This window comes from Salvia splendens, chromosome 5 (genome assembly GCF_004379255.2).
Source record: "Salvia splendens isolate huo1 chromosome 5, SspV2, whole genome shotgun sequence".
NCBI lineage: Eukaryota > Viridiplantae > Streptophyta > Magnoliopsida > Lamiales > Lamiaceae > Salvia > Salvia splendens.
Genome location: NC_056036.1, coordinates 39,494,214 through 39,515,953, shown reverse-complemented (window position 1 = coordinate 39,515,953; position 21,740 = coordinate 39,494,214). Strand labels below are relative to the sequence as shown.

General features: G+C 36.8%; 3 protein-coding genes across 3 annotated transcripts; 1 reads left to right on the top strand and 2 right to left on the bottom strand.

Moving 5' to 3' along the window:
- Nucleotides 1-717: 717 nt before the first annotated feature.
- Nucleotides 718-3,206, bottom strand: LOC121804969. The gene is made up of 2 exons (XM_042204710.1): nt 3,086-3,206; nt 718-2,314 (listed from the first exon to the last, which is right to left on the bottom strand). Exon 2 carries the CDS (start codon nt 2,258-2,260, stop codon nt 887-889), a length of 1,374 nt encoding a protein of 457 aa, XP_042060644.1. The 5' UTR covers nt 2,261-2,314; nt 3,086-3,206; the 3' UTR covers nt 718-886.
- Nucleotides 3,207-6,223: 3,017 nt separating this feature from the next.
- Nucleotides 6,224-7,051, top strand: LOC121803549. The gene is made up of 3 exons (XM_042203180.1): nt 6,224-6,312; nt 6,476-6,529; nt 6,633-7,051. Exons 1-3 carry the CDS (start codon nt 6,265-6,267, stop codon nt 6,885-6,887), a joined length of 357 nt encoding a protein of 118 aa, XP_042059114.1. The 5' UTR covers nt 6,224-6,264; the 3' UTR covers nt 6,888-7,051.
- Nucleotides 7,052-7,779: 728 nt separating this feature from the next.
- LOC121805866 (lys-63-specific deubiquitinase BRCC36-like) lies at nt 7,780-13,005 on the bottom strand. The gene is made up of 10 exons (XM_042205889.1): nt 12,682-13,005; nt 11,260-11,382; nt 10,732-10,819; nt 10,057-10,142; nt 9,771-9,989; nt 9,350-9,516; nt 8,781-8,939; nt 8,611-8,691; nt 8,481-8,535; nt 7,780-8,220 (listed from the first exon to the last, which is right to left on the bottom strand). The coding sequence occupies exons 1-10, from the start codon at nt 12,790-12,792 to the stop codon at nt 8,026-8,028; spliced, it is 1,284 nt and encodes a 427-aa protein (XP_042061823.1). The 5' UTR covers nt 12,793-13,005; the 3' UTR covers nt 7,780-8,025.
- Nucleotides 13,006-21,740: the final 8,735 nt, after the last annotated feature.

The window sequence follows — 21,740 nt, the reverse complement described above, 5'->3', positions numbered from 1 at the left end:
TTTTTATGACATACTGAAATATTACAGGCCAGAGATCCTACGAGTGGTAGGTAGCTACGGAATATTCTTGGTGCCTGTTTGCTAATAAAGTATATTATATTTTAATGACTATTAATAAAAAAATAATAGTAATAGTAATAGTAATAGTAATAGTGATAAATTACTAAATCTAATTATTGTTCAAATACTTTTACATACCATTTCCCACCAATTATAAATAGAGATAAATTAAATTATTGTTGTATCGTTTTATTTTAGTAATCTATCAATCATTTAAAATCTAAAACTAACCAAATTTTTAAAAATTTTCATTTATATTTCTTTTATAGAGGTGTGTGGCACAGTATTATATGGCTGCACTCCAAAATGCTTTTAGATCAAATATCACAACTGGTCCCAAGAAAAGTAGTGGTAAAAATGCTTCTAGATGATAATGAATCGTTCAACTATTACTATTCGGCTATTCCTCATCTTTCTGAAACTTTTGTAAAATATTTCACAATAATGATACATGGAATTTAAAATGAGATGATTTAATAAACAAATAAAGATTTGAGAAAAAGAAGAAATAATAAATTTCTGGATTATAACTTTGTTTGGACAGTGCAAACTTAGTAACAACATACAATTAAAAAGATGGTCAAGGACAAAAACCAAACAATTCCAACCACCCATATTTTTGGAACTTTCTTCTCTCTTATTTTCTTCATCAGAAAATTCAAAAAATCAATCAAAATACTGTATGTGCAATTCAGGTACTACAGTTGGACAACAAACAAAATCGACCATAAATATAAAAAAAATTACAGAGCTCGCAGAGTTAAAGAAAAGGATAGATCCGAAAGGCCAAAAAGAAAGCATCAAATACATGATTATTAGTACATTCTCAATCTCTTCGGTCACCCCTTTCACTACGCGTCTGTGTTGAGGAGCCATGAAAACTCCTTGTACCAAACCCTCTAACGGGAGCAACAAATTCCCTACTACGAGGAAACCTCGACCTCGACCTCCAATCACGACGCTGCTCACTTTCCCTACGATAACTTGATCTCCTTCTCGAACTTCCATGATCGATTTCTCTGTAATACCTTGATCTTGAAGTGTTTGGATTGTTTCCCCTTGAACTCGCAGGATCATTGACACTGCGATAACTAGATCTATTGCTTGAAGTTGTTCTTACATTTTCTCTGTGATGGCCAGATCTCGACCTTGAATTTAACGCATCAGTTTCCATTTGATAGTTTGGTCTTGACCTCGAAACATTTGCATCATTTTCACTATGATAAGTTGGCCCGGGCCCTGAATTTGTTGCGGCATTTCCCAAATGAAGATTCAATCTTGAACCAGATACGCTACCCCACTGTGGCCCATCTCCTCCGCTTCTCGAGCTGCCAGAATCTATCATGTCATCATCTCCATTTCTTGAATTGCCAGAATCCATTATGTCATCCCCCGGGAATGAAAAGTACGAGCCAAAAAGTGGCATAGAGATACCACTTAAAGTTGATAGATCATCCTCAAAATTGGATACACCACTCGGTAAGTCAAACAAGCTTCCTCCACTCCAAAAATCGTCTGCCATCCACTCCAGTAATTCGCTTCTTGAATTCCAGAAATCATCTGCAAGCAATTCATCCCAGTCAGCCCACATGTCAAAGTCATCGTACTCCATATCTGACTGGTATATTTGTGCATCCTCGATGTCCCTTTGTTGCTCCAGCGCTGTCCAGTTTGCCTGACGATTGGGAGTGGCCTCTGATGGGCGTCCAGATGGGTGCTCAAGCCTAGCATGTTTCCTCAGCTCTGCATAGTTCCCACCGAAGCTACAAGTTTCTAAAGAACAACTTCTTTTCTTAGAATTCAAGAATTTTCTTGCAGGATAAACAACATCCCACCCTGACACCGTCCCTCGACACAGGGGGCATACAAGCTTGGACTGGTGTTCTTCTGATAGAACATGTAAATTTTCTGCTACCGATGATGACTTCCGGTACTGATCAAAACAATTGGAGTGTCGATAACTTGTGTCACAGATAAAAGGACGGCAACCTTTCTCGTGGGAAGAACATAGTAATAAAACAGCATTGTGGGGCTGCTCCATACAAATAGGGCATCGAACTTCTTCCCACTCCTTCTCATCCCCGACCTGAGGCAAAGAGCTTTTGCCATTCTTGCAATCTGATACCTTCGAGCTGCAAGAATAAGGGGACACCATAGACCGGTCAAAAGATGACGAATTCACCCTCCTATCTTTTGGCATTCTGAGAAATTAAAGAACTACAAGATCTGTTCTTCTGCACGCCGAAACTGCTTCCTATCATCCAATTCAATCGTTTAACGTCAGGCAATAGAATCTTTTTATAACAGAAAGCATGAAATATCACCACACATATTTCTTCACCAAAAGTCCGAAACCATTATGAAACTTATTTGATTTTTTTAACATAAGCATATGAAACGAGCTACAACCTCCAGAAAACCCTAAACAAGGTAGAAAATTTACCAAATGCTGGTTGATTACTACCATCGATTTAACTCAAAAACTATGACGTAGTCTGGAAATTCACCATTAATTTATCGAAAACTCCACTTTATACAAAAGCAAATCACAGAAAAAAAATGAGAAAGACAATTAACTACCGAGATCCAACAAATCAAATCGGTTTTACCTTAATCAAAAGCAAACACCATACAAACCTCGGATTGAAAGCTTGTATGCCAGAGTAAACATAAAAAACTCAAAACATTCTCTCTCATCTCACCGTACGAACATTAAAAAAATCTCAAGTATGACGAAAAACAAGAGAGGAGGACCGAAGATAATTCACAAAATCTACTTCCAAAGAAAAAAAAACGTAAAAAAGAATCACCTTTAATGAAAGTAATCACGCAATTATCAGAAAATCATAAATAAAAACCAGCAAATCAAGCATGTTAAGCCATAAACCCTACGTGATTGGCCTCCAGCAACAATAACCCCATTAAAACTCTAGAAAAAAGATCCAAATCTCACAAAATTCACAGAATTAAACGAAACAAATTCCATCCGATGTAAAAGCGCGAAATATTCAAATATTGAACGTACCTAGGCCCGATCCGGTGCTAATTCAGGTAGGAATTCGGGCAGTGGAAGTTTCGAGAAGGGGTGAAGAATTCAGAAATACCACAGTTGTTGGGTGAAAGAAAAAATATGGTCAGGTAGAAGAAGGCTAACTTCTTGTAATTGTTTACCTAAAATTACTGGAATACCCTTCTGCTTTTCCTTCATAACCATAAAGCCACAAATTCAATTAAAATTTAATCAATCATTTACTAATAGCCCATTTATTTGATAGCCATTATTCCATACATTCAATCCCCAGCAAAAATAATTACTTACGTAGATTTTATATCAAATGGAATATAGAATACTCCCAACTTTTTCGCTTCAAATCATCCAGGATATCATTGTGACAACTTTATATTTGAAAAGGTCGATACCATTGAATTTAGTATACATCAGTATCTTCTTAATCCTATCCAAATTCATTGGATATAACACTAATTTTATATGATATTGTTTGGGCCTTATGGGCCAGTTAAGCCCAATAAAATAATATACGAAATGAGTAAAATATATATTTTTTTGGTGGTTTGGTTTGACGAGAGGTGTTCTGAATCCGCCTTCAGTGAAATTGGATTAATCCAGTTTGACTGAATTTGCGGATTAAGACCAAAGTCTCTGTGGTGACGTTTGAACCCTTCAACTACACCGCAACCTGTTGGTAGTAAAATATATTTTCTCATGCAATAATAGAATTATAAAACTTAAAATTAATAATTTCACTATGACCATATAGGTCTTATTAGGAGATATATAACACTTTAAAATAATCATAATGTTCGCCGAAATTTCTTTATGCATAATTTATGCTTTGAGGCTCCTTGAATTTAAAATACCCACCCCTAAAAATACGGAAGGGATTACCTCATACATTTGCATACTACATTTTATAATACACTATTAAATAGTTGACAAGTGGATCCTAATTAATGATTAAAAAAGTTATTTCTAAAAATTATTTCCTTCACTTTCTTGCTACCATATTTAATCAAAATAATTTTGTTAACTCTTGTTAAAATAATATTACATGTCAAATTTTACTTTTTTAAAAAGATTTATATCAAAGAGTGTACATTTACGTATTCTAAAAAATATAAAAATGTCAAAATTTCCCTTTTTATTTTATTTTATTTTATTATGATGATTTACTTTTTAAAAAAATTTATATAAAAAGAACGTTATAAAATAAACTAAAACTTGACCAAATTTTATGTTTTATATAGCTATTATCTTAATATAAATATATATTCTATAAAAATAATTGTAAAATTTTATTAAGTTAAAAAAGTTGACATAATTAGTTGACTATATTTTTTAAAATCCGGTCTCATTATACTAGAATCAACCAATTATGTGAAACTTTTTTTTAATTAATTAAAATTTTATAATTATTTTTATGGAGTACTATTTTGTATATTATTTTGTATTTCGACAATAGCTATATAAAATATGAAATTTGGTCAAATTCTAGTATATTACATTTTTATATAAAATCGACATCTTTTACAGATATTAAAAATTATATAATCTCAATAAAATTAGAAAATAAATAGTAATAAATAAATTTTTAAATTTTTTGGAATACATAAAAATTTAATCTTTTTATATAAATATTGTGAAGTAAATAAAGTTTGACTTATTAAATATTTTTAACAACAGTTACATAACTTCTTTGATTAAATATAATAAGCAAAAGTGCATGAAATAACAAAACTACTTTGATTAAAATATGATAGTAAGAAAGTGAAGGAAATAATTTTTAGTAATAACTTTTTTACCATAAAATGGGATACACTTGTCAAATATTTAGTAGTGTATTATAAAATGTAGTATGCAAATGTATGAAGTGATCCCTTCCGCTCTAAATCTCGGTATACTTTCATCAATTAATTTGGTATATGTCTAATCAGTTTTATATGTGCATGTGTAAATTGTAATTATATATAATATAAATTCTCTATATTAGTGGGCATGCTTGATAGGGCTAATCTACCTCATGATATCCTGAGAATATAATAGTGACATGAATAAAAGTATCAATTTTTTAAACAGACACATTGTCAATTTTAAAATATCAATATGTATATAGTATATGATTCAAGTTAATGATTTTCTCGAAATGCTACTATTCAAAGTCATATTGGCTCAAAATAGTTCTAGCATGTCAAAAGAATTACTCAATTATGATAATTTGGTCATTTAGTAATAATATGAGAAGTCAAAGAGAATTCGTATAATTTACTTTTTGAAGGGAGGGTGAGAAAGCCATGGATTTTAATCAGAAAGTATTGAGTGGTTGGTATATATCACATTAAATATGTCACAATTATGGAGTCGATTAAAACACATTTGTAGTTTATATTACCAACCAATTATAATAAAAGAAACATTTCATTATGCTGGATTTTATTAATTAATGATGGGTGTGCGGTAGGATAGATTATAACATATCAAAAAATAAGAGAAACAGTGGAGTCGATATTCTCATGAATATGGTAGTACTAGTCGACTAGACACTGTTGTTTAAACATTTTTCAAATCAAATTTTTTGTGTAAAACCTCATTTTGCATGGTTGGGACTCCATATCAAAAATTATCTTCAATACATTAATTTATACTTGATACTTCTAAAATGAAGTCTTGACCATGTTAAAAGAGACTTTGTAGAGCTTGTGATGCTAATGTTCAGAGGTGGATGTTTTAGCCACCTATTAAACCTCATGCGAACTATTCCAACGACGACTATATATAAGACAAAATAATTTATTATAAGTTAAAAAAGTGTGTTTTTTCATAATTCATTTATAGTGAGACAAAAAATATATATTTTTATTTATAATAAATATCAATCATTGACTAAGGAGTAGTAGTAGTAATACAATTTCGATGGTGAAATTAATCTCTCAATTTTCCAACATCATTCTCTCACAAGGACTTCAACAAACACCAAAGGAATTCTATTGATAAATTATTTCCCAATTTGTACGCGTCGCCGCTCCGATTGTTAAGTGATGCATAAATTTAGGCACATATTACTAATTGAAAAAACCAAAGATAGACGTATTTTTAACTATAAATTCACACCTGTAAATTGTGATAAAATCAAAGGTTTCATAAGATTCCTATTCAGTCTCAATTTCCTAAGGCATAAACAAACAAAAATGGCAGGCCAAGGTCCCCACAATACCTCATTCTCAGGCCAAGCTCAGGTATTTAATTTCTTTGCAATTTGATGTATGTGTGTGTCTGTATTAAATTGTTCTACTAGTATAAGCTTTATTAAGAAGACAAAAAAAAAAAACTCCTAAGTATATTAAATTGATAACGATTCAAGTCAGTAACATGAGCAATTGTATCATGGCTTCATTCTAGATGAGAAGCGATAACGTGCAAGATCAAGGCGAGAACCAAAATTTCCTTCAAGAGGTACGAATTCTTTTAATCTTTCCTTTCTTTTTTATTTTAAAATTTTTAAAAAGTCATTGATGTATAAAAACTTTTGCATTTTATGGATTAATTAAAATAAAAGACTGGAACACATGCCCTGAACATGGCGCAAGGCGCAGCTGATGTTGGCAAAGGAGCCGTGCTCGGGGCAGCCAGCCTTGCCTGTGGCGTGGCCACAGGCGCGGCCAATGTGGCCTCTGGGGCAGCCGATGTTGTCAGAAATACCTTCGCGGGCGCTCCCGACGCCCATAATGCTAGCTTGGACAACGCGAATAATCCAAGTGCAAATCAATCGACTTATTCCAACAGGCCTGGCTATGCACACCACCCTAACTAAACCATCTACACACCATCACATTTAGATTTGAAATTTCAGTTTATCTTAAAATAAGTCTTTGTTGGTGCATATATTGTTTGATTTTGATGGTGCATCTCATCCAAGGCATGTGGCTAGTGATGTGGAGTTTTTATTTGAAATAAAAATAATATAGTAGGATTTTATTTAATTGTAGGATGTGGATGATTTGATACATCCTTCATTTCCCCTTATATTCTATTGCAAAATAAGAGTCAATCACCAAATATGATTGTAATCAAATACAAACTCTAAATATTGTACAAACTCCAAACTATGATATGGACCATAAAAAATGTCAACAGATTTCAAAATAATAGCAACAGAAAATATCAACACAGTGTCAACGGTGACACGGTAGACACCGTGTTGATATTGTGTTGACATCCAAATCTTGAAATTTATACTATGTTGACGTTGTGTTGATACTATGTTGAAAAGTTTGGAGTTTTACAATATATGAGTTTACATTTTATCACTATCCTCACCGAATATATATACTCTTTTCGTAAAAATGCAAGTTATAGATCTTATCCTTATTTATATTTGTGTACTGCTACTATGAGATATCGGATATTCTCTTATCCTTAAAAAAGGTTTGTGATACTTTTATGTAAAGTAGATTGACGCTATAAAGACATGAACAACCTTTCTTTCACGAAAATAGCCTCTCTTTTTTTTTTCTATTTTCGATTAGTTTATGATGCTTTTTTGTGTTCATTTCATAAATTTGAATGAAATTTTAAAGACATGAACATTTCACGACCAAATTCGACTCTACATTAAATTTGTGTTTATTTAACAATAAATTATGAGTACTTAAATCTGCAAACAAAAGAAGTTAAAAACACTTGTACTAATTGTATTACGGAAATTTGAGTATAAATGAGATAGTATAAATGAGTCATAGATGTTGATATAAATGTAGCCTTTGGAGGTTCCCCATTCGCCATATATCCCAAAAAAAGATGAATATGCCATATTTAAACTTGTTTCTTCCCACGACAAAATGACAGTAGCTAGTAGACAAGCAGAAATAGCAGGTAGAGAGGGGTCATAAACATTTGCAAAGATTTAGCACCAAAAGGGGAAGGCTCAGCTCACCCTAGAATAAGTTCTCTCACGACTGGGACCCTCTTCGGCTCCGGCTACCACCCACATTTTTTACCTGGCTCAAATCCGTCGGATACAGGTCCCTGTGACCAGAGGTACTGCTCCGATGCCCCTGAGATGGAGAGCGAGGGGCAGAATTTGAGGGGCCTCCTCTTGAGACCTCTGATTCCAGTAGATTGGCTTCTTCCACGAGCAGATTTAACTGTTTCAAGAAAAGCCGCACATAAAGCAAGGTCGACAAAAGTTGCAGCAGAAAATGAAACTTCAGCTCAATTTGATCGAGTGTCAGCTGAAGGGGGAAGGGATTGATTTCGGAATGGGACGATGATGAATTTAGGCAAGACGAGACAACAACAGCTCAAAATCACACAAACAGTCATGACTTACCAACACAAGGGTGAAACATAAACTACAAAATTAACTCCACACCTTTAAGGGCATTTAGGGCAATGCATGACTTACCTGAATTTCATTTTCTCTCAAGCGATCTTGAAGAACAGTCATGGCAGGACTCAAGCTGGAAAGAGCAACGTACAAATTGTCAGAATGTTGAGCCAAAGTAGCAAAGTGGAAAAGGTTTGATGATTCTTACCAGTACTCAATCATTTTGCACATGGAAGACTTGTATGTGGCTGTGTGATGAATGAAAGAGAGGGGGTGAACTTTGCCGTCCCTGTAGATGCATCATATAGTGGTGGTTAATGATGACAAAATAAAATGTCAAAGAAGAAAATGGGAGTTATGCAAGTCACGCAATGTCACCTCGTGTTTTGTGCCATTGCTTGATTATATGCAGTCTTCTCTTCTTCATACAGTACCCGTTGGAGATATGTAAAAGATGACAAAGGAGAATCAATACTCAGAAGGGATGATGTAGGGAGAACATGAAGAGGAATTTCCTTTCTGATATATTCTGCACCACTGCCACGAAACAAAGTATGTTTTAAGATTCGGGACAAAATAGATGTGCAGAAACAAAGGCAGCGCATGGAGATGAAAGTAAAATGTGAGAAAAAATATTTTAGGCAGTAAGAGAATTAACATTGAGACCATAGAATAAAGATGACTAGACAAAATTGACAGGCATAGGAAAAGTTTAATGCTTAAGGAATATTCAGTGATATCGTTGAAGCCCCAACTCAAGCAATAAAAGGTAAAAGTTTCCAATTTTTTATTCTATCTATTCTTAAAATGCCAAAATATAATTTTACCATAGATAGAGTTCATTCTTCTTAATGCAATAGTCAAACAAGAACCGATATAAAATTATCAGTTGACAATGAGTTCAGTAAATGGAATATTAAAGTGATAAGAGTATATACTCACATTACCTCATCTCCAAAGTTGACAAATGCATCGCTTCTTGCATACCTTCAGTCATATCCATGGGATCCAAACCATTAATCGCATCATTCAAACTGTTAGCATGACTATTGTTTCCTGTATTAGCAGTAGCATTAGCCAAAAAACCTCCCAAACGTGGTGATTTCCCCGAGCCCTAGCAAGACAAATTCAGTTACTATATATGAGCAATCAAGTAATCATTCAAATACACGGGTGGAAAAGAATGCATTTCACTCTACACTATTTTCAGTAGCCCAGTATATTTGACTCTAAGAGTCTAAGGAAACTACGAAAAACTCATATCGAAAAGTTAACGATCAGCTACATGGAATTATTATTAACCAAGCCATCATAGACTTGAGAGACAGAAAATGCACAGAAATCAAGTCTTTGTTGATTCAGGCATACCTTCGAAACCCTACCAGCTGCCTCCGAATCTCCAGTGTCTTGTTCCATAGTTTCTCCTTTGGAAGAGCCAAACACAGCAATTGCATTGTCTGAAGAACTCATGGAAGACTCTAAATCTATAACAGAACTTTTTTGAACGGGAGTGAGAGAAAGAGGTTGCATCATGTGACCCTGCTTCCCATCCATAGACTGAAATGCAATGACTTGAATCCTTCCGACCTGTAATGATCTATATTAGCCAAAAAGAAAAACTGATTACATCGCAAATAATCGTATTAACACTAGCCTTTTGAGCATCTTCACTGAAACAGGAAAAAATCAAACCAATAAACCCAGGATCCAATAGCTGATACATTGCTTGAGTCCGCACATCTGCAGAAATCCCAGAAAAACGGTATCATTACCATAGAGGACGAGGAAAAGAGTAAGCGGAAAAGAAGAACTAAGGTTATTCCACTTTTGTAAAGGACTGTTATTCTACACCTTGATATTACAAAAGTTCCTCTCTTGAAAAGAGCCTCCAGCCAAAAGATTAATGCATCAGAAACACTGAAGATTATATTTGGAATATATACCAATTGTACAAATCATTTTAGATTTCATAACCTCTACACAGTATTGATAGGAAAACTATCCCAGAGTATGGACTTAGCTAGCTCTGAGTAAGGCATACAAGTCAATCTAGTACCAGATAAAGTTTTGAATTTGCTGGAGAACAGAGCTCCAGAATCCATGGGTTCTATAAATGGACATAATAATAGATAAAGATACAAATTCAGAAGAACTAAAACCAAGCCAGTCAAGAAATAAGAAATGGGTGTAAAAATGGGTCCTAGCAAGATTGCTAATGATTTCTGCTTTCCTTTTTTAACAAAGCAATGTAACATAAGGTAGTAAAGTAAAACTGTGAACACAGCCAAATCATCTCCCCAAAAACATATTGAGTCAGTTAAAAACTCACCAACATGAGATGGTAGGACTGTGATATGAGGATGCGAGTGATACCAGCCAATTACTCTAGTTGTAGTTCCCGTTGCCATTGTCATTCTGTGTTATAAGGTTAATTGTACAAAATCATCAAGAAACAACAGAATAAAACACAAAAGCCAAACAAATGGCATATAATAACTGAATTCTCCAACAAGTGCTCTGCATAAATGCAGCGACAAAGGGTACTAAGAAAATTAATGCAGCTGCATTAACCAATAAAACTAGTTTAGCAGTGTGTAAAGTATTTTCAAAGTTCAATCAGCAAGAAATTGGGGTAGTTCAGAATAAAAACTAAAAAGCACACAAAAATCCTACCAAATAACTCACTTTTAGATCTGTTCTCTTTGTAAAAAAACATAGATTGATATGAAGCTACTATTGTACATCTAAAGTTATTCTTATCAATTTCCTCCTTTTGCCCTTTTTATTTCACCTTGCAGTCAATTTTCAACAAGATCCACAGAAGTATAATTAAGATAAAGATGTTGTAAAAGGATATCTCAGCATGAACTGATGCAGCAGTCAGCTGCTCTGGGTTAGTCTCAACTCTATCCTTTTGTCGATCAGAACGTGGTTGTGGAAGTGCTCCCCAAATCAATGCAGTAACACCATTCTTTGTGCTCTAAAACAAAAAGAACAAAAACATTATCAGCAGAAGAAGTAAATTCTTCAAAAAGTGGCTAAAGATTTCACTAGAAGTGCATTGATTCAGTATACCGCCAACATTTAAAGTTAGGGTAATTGGCTATAAGTAATGGCTTGAGCTACATGCCTCTACGGTATCACTTATTAATTTTTTTTATTCCGATTGTTGCAGAAAGCTGCTCTCTTCAAATCACCTATTCCGTCATTACTACAACTAATAGATAATAGATGGCCGTTATATTTACAAAAGTAGAAGAACAAAAGAAAAGGGCATCATTGTAGACGACTTTCTATTTTAATAAAATCCAACTTGACTATAGTAAAATCTAACAATGTTCGCTTCGGAACTTTAATATCTCAATCCTTCAGTTCAGGTTTACAAATGTCTGTGCATTTAATGGTCCTTCCGTCCTTGGAATAACCTAATTGTGGAAGCTTTTTAAAATTTCAGGCGCAAGTTCCTTTGCAGATGGAGCTCAAAACAATTTGAAAACTCCATTGCTGAAAAGTCCCAAAATCATAGGACAAAAAATAATATATGGTCTTGCAAGTGAAATACTTCATAAGTTCCCGGTTTATCATTACCATAATCCAGAACCTCTCACAATAATCCAAGCACTGTCAAATACTCAAATTAGACAATTCCAGCAACTCCTCCTAACACCCTTTTTATTTCTGTCTGGTTGTCAATTCCTCCAAACCAGTAAGTGTATCATCCTAACTTGAATTGTGAAAATAACAAATACTCCTATAAACACTTAAACACAAAATTTAACCAAACGGGATTCACAAGATCCTAGTTCTAGCTAAACCAAACCCAAACTTCAGGTAAGATTTCGCATTTACCTAGCTCAATCCTAATTTGACCAGTTGAGCAACTAAACGCTAGCTCTTTTTCTTCTTAAGTTGTGGGGACAGGGATAGAAACACATGCTTTGCAATCAGTAAGTCAACAAGGCATAATTTACTAAACCATTGGGTAGAAACATCAAAATAATCAGTGAAACCACAATGTGCACTTGAAATAGGACCAAACCATAAAATTTAGTAATTTACAAAGCTAAATCATAAAATGGAGAACAATAACAAGAATGTCCTCAAAATTTCTCAAGGAAGCTCTGTAAGCAAATGTGCAAGTTTACAACCCGTTAGGTATAAACACCTAAAAAGCTACAAACGCATCATTCTTCACAAAACCAAATTGGAACAACAAAGTTCAAGAAAGCTGAACCCCATAAAAATTGCTATTATAAGGAAAGCAAGGAATTTAGTGAACCTGAATATCACCAAGAAGAAGGCCCATGATCTCCTCAGTCTCAGTGGACAATGCATGGGTCAGACACGTCAACCACACATCCTCCGACATCTTCACGCTCGTTAGAGACATCCCTTTCTCTCTGGCTCGCCGTCCTCTCTCTCTCTCTATTAAATGTATATCGATCAGAATTTTCTCAAATTCTGCGTTCCCCAACGTATATCTCTCCGAGGATAATTAAAATTTAGTTTATTTTCTTCTGAAATATTCAATTTGTAGCTCGTATTAATGCTAGATCGATGGGGTTCGGTCTGTTGGGGGGTTTGGGGAACTGAATTAATTTTGCGGGTTCTTGTAGAGTGCGCCGTGTGGTGGGTCGTACCTTTGATTCGCTGCACCCGCGATTCCTGGCTGTAGATTTTAAATTTAGTAAGGTCATCCACAATAGAAATAGCCCAGCAATAGCACAGTCATAGCCTAGCCACTGCCACATCATCAGCACTAAAAATCCTCCTGCCACATCATCAAAACAAGCAAATAGCCCAGCAATAGCCCAGCCATAGCCTAGCCACATACTATCCACATCACTATTAACAAATATATACAAAATGCAATAATTAACAATAACGCAATATACGAAATTTAATTTACGAGACATATACGGAAAATTCACTAATATTAATAAAATTTAAAAAGTACATAATTAAAAAAATTACATAATTAAAAAAAATTACATTAATTAAATTTACAAATGAAAATTTAAAATAACATTACAACTTAAAGTTAAAAAATAAAAAAAAGACATAATTAAAATCTTAAAAAAATAAAAATGACATAATTTAAAATACAATTTTATAGAAAATCCTTGAATGAGATTGTCCCACATCGAAAGTGGAACATAAAACATTCAAGGATATCTCTCTATAAAAGAGAAACATCCTTGAATGAGTTTGTCCCACATCGAAAGTGGAACATAAAACATTCAAGGATATCTCTCTATAAAAGAGAAACATCCTTGAATGAGATTGTCCCACATCGAAAGTGGAGCATAAAACATTCAAGGATATCTCTTTATAAAAGAGAAACATCCTTGAATGAGTTTGTCCCACATCGAAAGTGGAACATAAAACATTCAAGGATGTCTCTATAAAATAGAGGCAACCAAGAATGAGTTTGTCCCACATCGAAAGTGGAACATAAAACATTCAAGGATGTCTCTATAAAAGAGAGACAACCAAGAATGAGTTTCATAAATTCGCAAGCCCATTAAATATATATAGGCTATTACGAATTTCTAGTATAAATTTATTTATAAAAATTGATTTTTATATATAGAAAACAATTTTTATAAATAAATAATATTTTTTATATTTGATTTTTTTAAAAAAATTCGAATTAAAAAAAAAATCGCGCTGGGCGATCCGGCCGCTGCAATAGCGCCGTGCGGATCGCCCAGCGCCACGAAACCGCCCAGCGCTGCGCGGTTTCTCTCTCCAATCGTCCGCTGGGCGACTGCAATAGACCGCCCAGCGAACCGCCCAGCGCCGGCGGTCGGCTGGGCGGTATTGTGGATGGTCTAAAAGAGCTTTTTACAATTTTTAATATAAGAGTTAACTATATAAATGGTACATGATCTTTTGCTTTCGCATAAAAATAATATCTGATCTTTATTTTATATCGTTTTTTGTACCTCATGACAAAAATAACCTTAGATACCAAATATATGATTTTTTTGTTATGGAGGATATTTTGGAAAATTTCAATTAAATAGAACCAAATATGTGATTTTTTTTCTTCCTTTCCTATTTTTTTTTTCTTCTTTAGTTTATTCTTCTTTCTTTTTTCTTCATTTTCTTCTTTCTTTTTAGTATTTTATCTTCCTTTCTTCTTTCTTTTTTCTCAATAGTTTATGTTTCCTCTTTTTTCTTTTCTCTTCTTTTTCTTCTTTCTTTTTAGTGTTTTATACATACATCTAATTGCATTCATAATATAAATCAATAACAAATCACCTAATTAAATTAATTATTTAAAGTAATTAAATCAATTAAATATTTTTTAATTTAATTATTTATACTAATTTTGGGGTTGAAACACCTAACTAAAAATATTCAACTCTTTATCATTATAAATACAATTCACAATTTTAAATTTTGATTAAGAATATATTAATTAGTTATGAATTTAATATAAAATAATAGTTATTATTTATTAATTACTATTAGTTTTTACTATTATATCAATAATATTATTATAATAATTAAATATAATTATAACTATAATTATGATTAAGTATATTTAAATGATATTAAAAATAAATTAATTATTATTAATTTATAACATCAAAATAATAATATTAATATTGATTAATAATAATAGTGTAAAGAGTGAGGAGAATGAGAGAAGATATTATAATATCACTTTTGGTACTAGTTTTGTCAATACCCAAAATATCATTTATGACACAAATGGAAAAATGAATTTGTTTAGTGGGTATTTTGCCTGAAAATTGCATCAAGTACCAAAAATGTAATTTATAGGTACCAAAAACGATATAAAATAAAAATCAGGTACCATTTATGTGCGAAAGTGAAAGATCAGGTACAATTTATGTAGTTCACTCTTGATATAAATAACCAAGTTTTATACTATATCCGTCTCATAATAGATGCCACACTTTTCTTTTTAGTTTGTCCCACAAAAGATATCATATTTTATTTTTTGAAAAAAGTTTCATCTCACATTAATATAAATATATTATTTCTCTCTCCACTTAACACACAAAACAACCTCTCCTAAAAACCCGTGTCAATCCCCAAGTGTGTCTATTATGGGACGGAGGGAGTACATGTATATTGAGTATTCCTTCGGCAAACATGGCTTATTTTGTCATTTCACTGTCCGTTATTTAAAGACACAATTACCTGTTTTTCATTTTTAAGTAAATAAACTTAATTCTCCACCAACTTATTGGACTTATATTTTACTCCATTATTAAGTATAGCATAGTACTATAAATGAGATCAATATTTATTAATTTTTTCACTTATTTCTTTTAAAAGTTCAAACAATTTCTTAAAACATGTGTCTTTAAACAGATGAGGCTTATTTTATTTTTTCTTTACATTATTCTTGAACTTGATATAAATTTTTTAAAGCTTTTACTGCCCACTTTTTAAAATTGTTTATTATTACTTTATAAAAAATGCAATTACGTTGAAAGTTAATTTTAAATTTTAAATTTTAAATTTTAAATTTTAAATTTAGGCATACTTCTTATATGGTCGCGCGTTTATAATTTTCCTTATTTATATAAATACAGACACACCCCAGTACTCTATAGTCTATACAATATCCATAATTATCATACTTCACTTTATTAATCTAATCTTTCTCTAGCAAATTATTCAATTTCCATGGATTATTCAGTAATAATGATACTTCCTCCGGTGGGCAATGACGAATTGGACACAATATAGCTTGTAATACGTGTGCAGTGCCGATGCGTCAAATGAAGGCTCTAACATGCCAATGATCAGAAGCATACACAATACATGCACCGGGAAAGAAAAATAGCCGACGAAGGCATGAAATACATGCACCGTTGCAGAGCTCTGGGCACCGGAAGAGGGTGTTAGTACAAGTCACGGTGTTACCACCGCTCCCTGCAGATGGTTGTACTACGTACTAATCAATACTTGATCCAACGGCTCACCGATATGCGGAGGGAAACAACACATACGGCATTCCAGGCTGATTTGGTTGAAGTGATCTGGGCACGTAGGGGAGGGGGCACATCGTGATATGCGTTCGCGGTGTTATTTGTGTGATGTTGATAATTTTCGTTGTATACTTTTCCCATATCTATAATACAACGAAGATTTGATTTTATTTTTTTATTAAATTATGTGTTTTTGTATAGTCCGATAATTTTTATTCTAATTGATTAAAATATACCAATAATTAAAAAAATAATGTGAGTTGTGGATGTGGCTTGTCCACTATTGGGATGGACAACTTTTTTGCGGCCGTGGACAAAAAAATGTGGCTTGGCCTTGAAGTGTCCAAACTATTGTGGACACTCTAAGTGGGATAGTGCCTTTGGAAGAGCCCTTCTATTGCAGGGAGATAAACCTTTGGGTAAAATGCGAAAGGACCCTCTTGGAGTATCCTTCCATTGTAAATGCTCGCTCTAAAGCCTAATTGAACACAATCGATTCTAGTTAAAAATACAATCGATTTGCAAAAGAATTGGCAGATAAAAAAATGGAGATTTAACGACTAAAAATTGGGAAATTGAAAAGCAATACACAACATAAGAAGTTGTCAAGAAGTTTGGATATTTTATGGGAATAATTACATGCCATTTAAATGTTTTGAGATTAAGCGACTAATGAAGTTGTTTTGATCCGATTAACATCGGCTTGTTATAACTTTTGACAAGTAGAATTGAACCAGTAGATTTCATATTCTTGAGTTAAATGTGAAATTGAAATTGTGAAATTAGAATTAGAATTCAATTTAAATCCATATATTTATAGAGTAGGGTGGTGTTCGATTTCAAAGATAAAATAATATCAAGATATAATCTAGAATTGAGCTGTGGGATTATTTTAGTCGTTGTGAGATTATTTTAGTTATATGGGGTTAGCTATGACTAATTATCTCATGATTATCCATCTAGAATTGAATTGTGGGATTGAATCTTTTGAACCAAATATACTACAAATTTAATCTCGGGATACAATCTTGCAAACCGAATACCCATAGGAGTACCAAACAACAGAACTTAAATTTAAGGCTTCAATTGCAATTTGGAAGCACAAATTCCACTGTCTCAAACGTAGTCTAAGGCCATCCACAATGGGGCGCCCTAAGGCGCGCCCTATGGCGCGCCACGTCATCAGTTTTATCCTCCTACCCCCACCTGCAATGGGGCGACCTAAGGCACGCCCTATATGTTTTACTATTGTTTTGTTAATTAATTTAAATGTTTTCAAATATATAATGAAAACTAATTAAAAAAATAGAACGAGTAACTAAAAACCGGCGAAGATTGCATTAATTACACAAAAGTTACACGATTCAAGTTGGCTAATCTACGCAATTCCCAACTTTCGGCGCAGCTCATCGATCAACCCCCGGAGATATTCGGCTTCGGCGGGGTCCGTACACTTCTTGAGGGCCTTGTGCGTCTGCAACAACGTCTTCGCCATCGAGGCTGTTGCCAACGACTCATACGCGGCGGCCGTATGGCTCGGGGTCGGGATCGGGACCGGGATCGGCGATGGGGCGGCTGCGATCGAGGATGATGTCGCCGCTGCCTTCCCCTTGGCCTTTGCAGCCTTGACGCCTATGGGACGCAGGGAGGACATCGGTGTGCCGGAACTCTCAATGTCCTTGTACGTTCGGTTGAGGTCCACCGGACGAGTTCCGCTTTCGCTGCTAGTGTAACCACCAGCTTCGGTGGTCTTCGTACTCTTTGTCGCACCGGTGTGCAGAATCCCCACCTTGGAACTTCTGCTTGTCCCTCAAGACCGCCCAGATGGCCTCATGCTTGAAGTCGCCGTACAGGGACTGGTGCGACAACAACACTTTAGCCCGTACGTCGCTCAAGCTCTCGCCGCTCCCCTGCTCCCTCGAGCACTTCTCGTACTCCGCCGCGAACAGGTAGACTTGCTTCTTCACCTGATCCTAGCGCTTGCGGAGATGCTCCCGTTGGCCCTTGTACGCGCTCGGCGGCTTCGCCGCATTGTAGCACTCGGCGATGCGCTCCCAGTACGCCACCTGCCTCTAGTTGTTTACGAATATCGGGTCCTCCGATATATCCACCCAACACCTCGCCAATACGAGGGTTTCATCCGGCTGGTAGTTCGTACGGCCGGGGGCGTACTCTTCACAATTGCCTGGAGGTGGCACCTTTTCCGCGCGGTGCCGGATCCGCTTCTTTTTGGCGGCGGCGGCGGCGGATGGGGTGGCGTCGGCGACTGCGGCGGCCTCGGCGGCAGCGCGGCGAGATGGGGCGACGGGTCGGTTTGGAGACCGCTCCATGTCATCCAATCCCGTACGATTCCGTACTGAATTTAGGATCTTACTGCGTGTTGGCGTCGAACGGCCGATATTCGTCGGGTTCTGTACCCGACCAACGTGCCTCACCAAACATCGGACTATTGGGACTTGAATCCATTTCGTAGTAAATGTGAGTTTCGAGAGTGGAATCGTGAAATGATGTCACGCCCGCATTTCCTAAGGATAGGAAGTACGGTGGACCGCGACTAGGGGAGGAATAAAGAAGCGGGGAAGAAAGGGGAGAACAAGAATACTTGACCCGAAAACGTTTAATTAGAGGAAGTTCACTTCAAAACAATGTACTGTAGCGACATTTCTAAAGTTAAAGTAAACAGAGTTTAAATGAAAACATTGTATCGGATTACAAAGCAGCGGAAAAGACCAAGAGATAGATAATGCCGGGTATGACGACACGACACCATCCAAAAGGCAAAGTAAAAACACAATTTTGACTTTAATTGCTCAACATCCGTCATCCCCATCGTCGCTCAACCTGCACATTAAGAAAACAACATGCAGGGCTGAGTACTTATTGCACTCAGTGGACACACGCCAAAATCATAGTTTGTCATGCCATATCAGTGTAACCTTGGGGTTTTAAGTATAAGAAAATAACCCAAGTACACTAAAACATATTTCATAAATTCGACTGCGCAGTCATTTTCAGATATTGCCACCCTTATTCCCACCATCATACACTATCTGATCCAACGGGTGACAAGGGGCGTGGCCACACCCCAGGTCAACTAGACCGGCCAACTTGCTCTCAGATGGCTCCCGATCTCGTGTACACTAGCCTGAGGGTTCACAGCCCAACAGACCCGAATTCGATTAAACATATGTGGTAAACCACTTCAGATAGGTTTCAAAACAAAACAGTTGGCAAGACAAACAGTTCATCTCCATAAACATTTCCGGAACAGCGTCCGTATTAAAGATAACCCACAAAATAGTAGGGTAGAAAAGCCCACCTCAATTGCTTAGCTTTTAAATAGTTCCCTTCTTCAACCACAATTTCCTCGTAAAAGATCACCCTTTTGAAAGATAAATAAATATCATAATTAGAGTCAGGAAAGACGAGGTTTAAACGACAATGCATGATTCCTACGTGGATGACTTCAACATCTAGCACGTTACACGTACACACACTTAACAACATCTTATAAGCCAATCACACAAAATCACACGTCCGGAACACACCACGCACGCACCCGACACGCATACAACGTACTCAAGACGCGCACACGACACACACGCAACACTCATACTCCGGGCATACCCTCACTGTGCAAACGGCTCACTTGGCTCGGAAAAGGTTCGGAAAAAGGATCGGCGTCTCGGCCTGGCTCGGTGTTTCGGCCGACCGTCTCGGCTGCCTGGCTCGGCACCTCGGCTGACTGTCTCGGCCGCCTGGCTCGGCACCTCGGCCGACCGTCTCGGCCGCCTGGCTCGGCACCTCGGCCGACCGTCTCGGCCGCCTGGCTCGGCACTGGCTCGGCGTCTGTCTCGGCATCTGGCTCGGCACCTGGCGCGGCACCTGTCTCGGCACTGGCTCGGCACCTGGCCCGATCAAGTGTACACCCGTTTTCCCCCAACCCACGATTCTCAAACCTTATACGACATTCCCACCATACATTCTACATCCCAAAACACACCCAAACCCATGGGATCAACCCTTCAAAACTCTCCACAGCACTGCCCTAGGCCGAACCCCAAAACTCTCGGCCAACACACACAAAATCACACGTCCGGAACACACCACGTACGCACCCGACACGCATACAACGTACTCAAGACGCGCACACGACACACACGCAACACTCATACTCCCGGCATACCCTCACTGTGCAAACGGCTCACTTGGCTCGGAAAAGGTTCGGAAAAAGGATCGGCGTCTCGGCCTGGCTCGGTGTCTCGGCCGACCGTCTCGGCTGCCTGGCTCGGCACCTCGGCTGACTGTCTCGGCCGCCTGGCTCGGCACCTCGGCCGACCGTCTCGGCCGCCTGGCTCGGCACCTCGGCCGACCGTCTCGGCCGCCTGGCTCGGCACCTCGGCCGACCGTCTCGGCCGCCTGGCTCGGCACTGGCTCAGCGTCTGTCTCGGCATCTGGCTCGGCACCTGGCGCGGCACCTGTCTCGGCACTGGCTCGGCACCTGGCCCGATCAAGTGTACACCCGTTTTCCCCCAACCCACGATTCTCAAACCTTATACGACATTCCCACCATACATTCTACATCCCAAAACACACCCAAACCCATGGGATCAACCCTTCAAAACTCTCCACAGCACTGCCCTAGGCCGAACCCCAAAACTCTCGGCCAACACACACAAACCACCCGAACCAAACGCTGTTTTCCCCGAGCCATCCCCTGGCCAAACACATCCACATACCTCACACTATCGAAGCACCCAGAATCACCCCCATTGCACACAAATACATCCCCCAAAAACATACATCCATCAGAAAAGCGCAGTTTACTTACAAAAATCATTATAAAATCATCCGACATCCAATGAAGCTGAAATTTACACACCACACAGAAGACACACCAAAGTTTAAACAGTTAAAATTTCGTACTAAAAGGAGATCGTTTGCTCAGTCAAAAAGGGGTCGGAACCCACTGTCAGTCACCACCGAAGACATACCCCACACCAACACATAATCACAAAGCCTATTCAGCATCTAAAACATTCAAAACGTCCTAAATGCATGTGTTTTCGAAATTATCATGAGTTAGGGTCTTGGGTTACCTTTCCCGGATAGTTCAAACGTAGTTCAAACGCTTTACTTCCTCTTCCGACTCCGATTCACAACGAGAGAGAGTAACACCTTGAAGAATCCAAGATTCGATGAGAGGGAGTGAAAGGAAAAAGGTGAGAACCGAGGGGGAGAAAGAGAGAAGCCTTACCGGTGAGAGAACAACTTCGAGAGAGAGAGAAATGAGCGACGGTGAGAGGGAAAGGTTGAGAGAGAGTAGATAGTTTTTTTTCTATTTTGGATCGGTTGTGAGGAG

Bases quoted from the DNA above. Each gene is read 5' to 3' on its own strand.
- LOC121803549 (XM_042203180.1), top strand. From the start codon at position 6,265: ATGGCAGGCCAAGGTCCCCACAATACCTCATTCTCAGGCCAAGCTCAG. The intron at 6,313-6,475 runs GTATTTAATTTC...GCTTCATTCTAG, and splicing joins CATTCTCAGGCCAAGCTCAG to ATGAGAAGCGATAACGTGCA. The intron at 6,530-6,632 runs GTACGAATTCTT...TTAAAATAAAAG, and splicing joins ACCAAAATTTCCTTCAAGAG to ACTGGAACACATGCCCTGAA.
- LOC121805866 (XM_042205889.1), bottom strand. From the start codon at position 12,792: ATGTCTCTAACGAGCGTGAAGATGTCGGAGGATGTGTGGTTGACGTGT. The intron at 11,383-12,681 runs GTTCACTAAATT...TTTTTGTTTTAG, and splicing joins TTCTTCTTGGTGATATTCAG to AGCACAAAGAATGGTGTTAC. The intron at 8,536-8,610 runs GTAAGAATCATC...TGCTCTTTCCAG, and splicing joins TGCAAAATGATTGAGTACTG to CTTGAGTCCTGCCATGACTG.
- LOC121804969 (XM_042204710.1), bottom strand. From the start codon at position 2,260: ATGCCAAAAGATAGGAGGGTGAATTCGTCATCTTTTGACCGGTCTATG.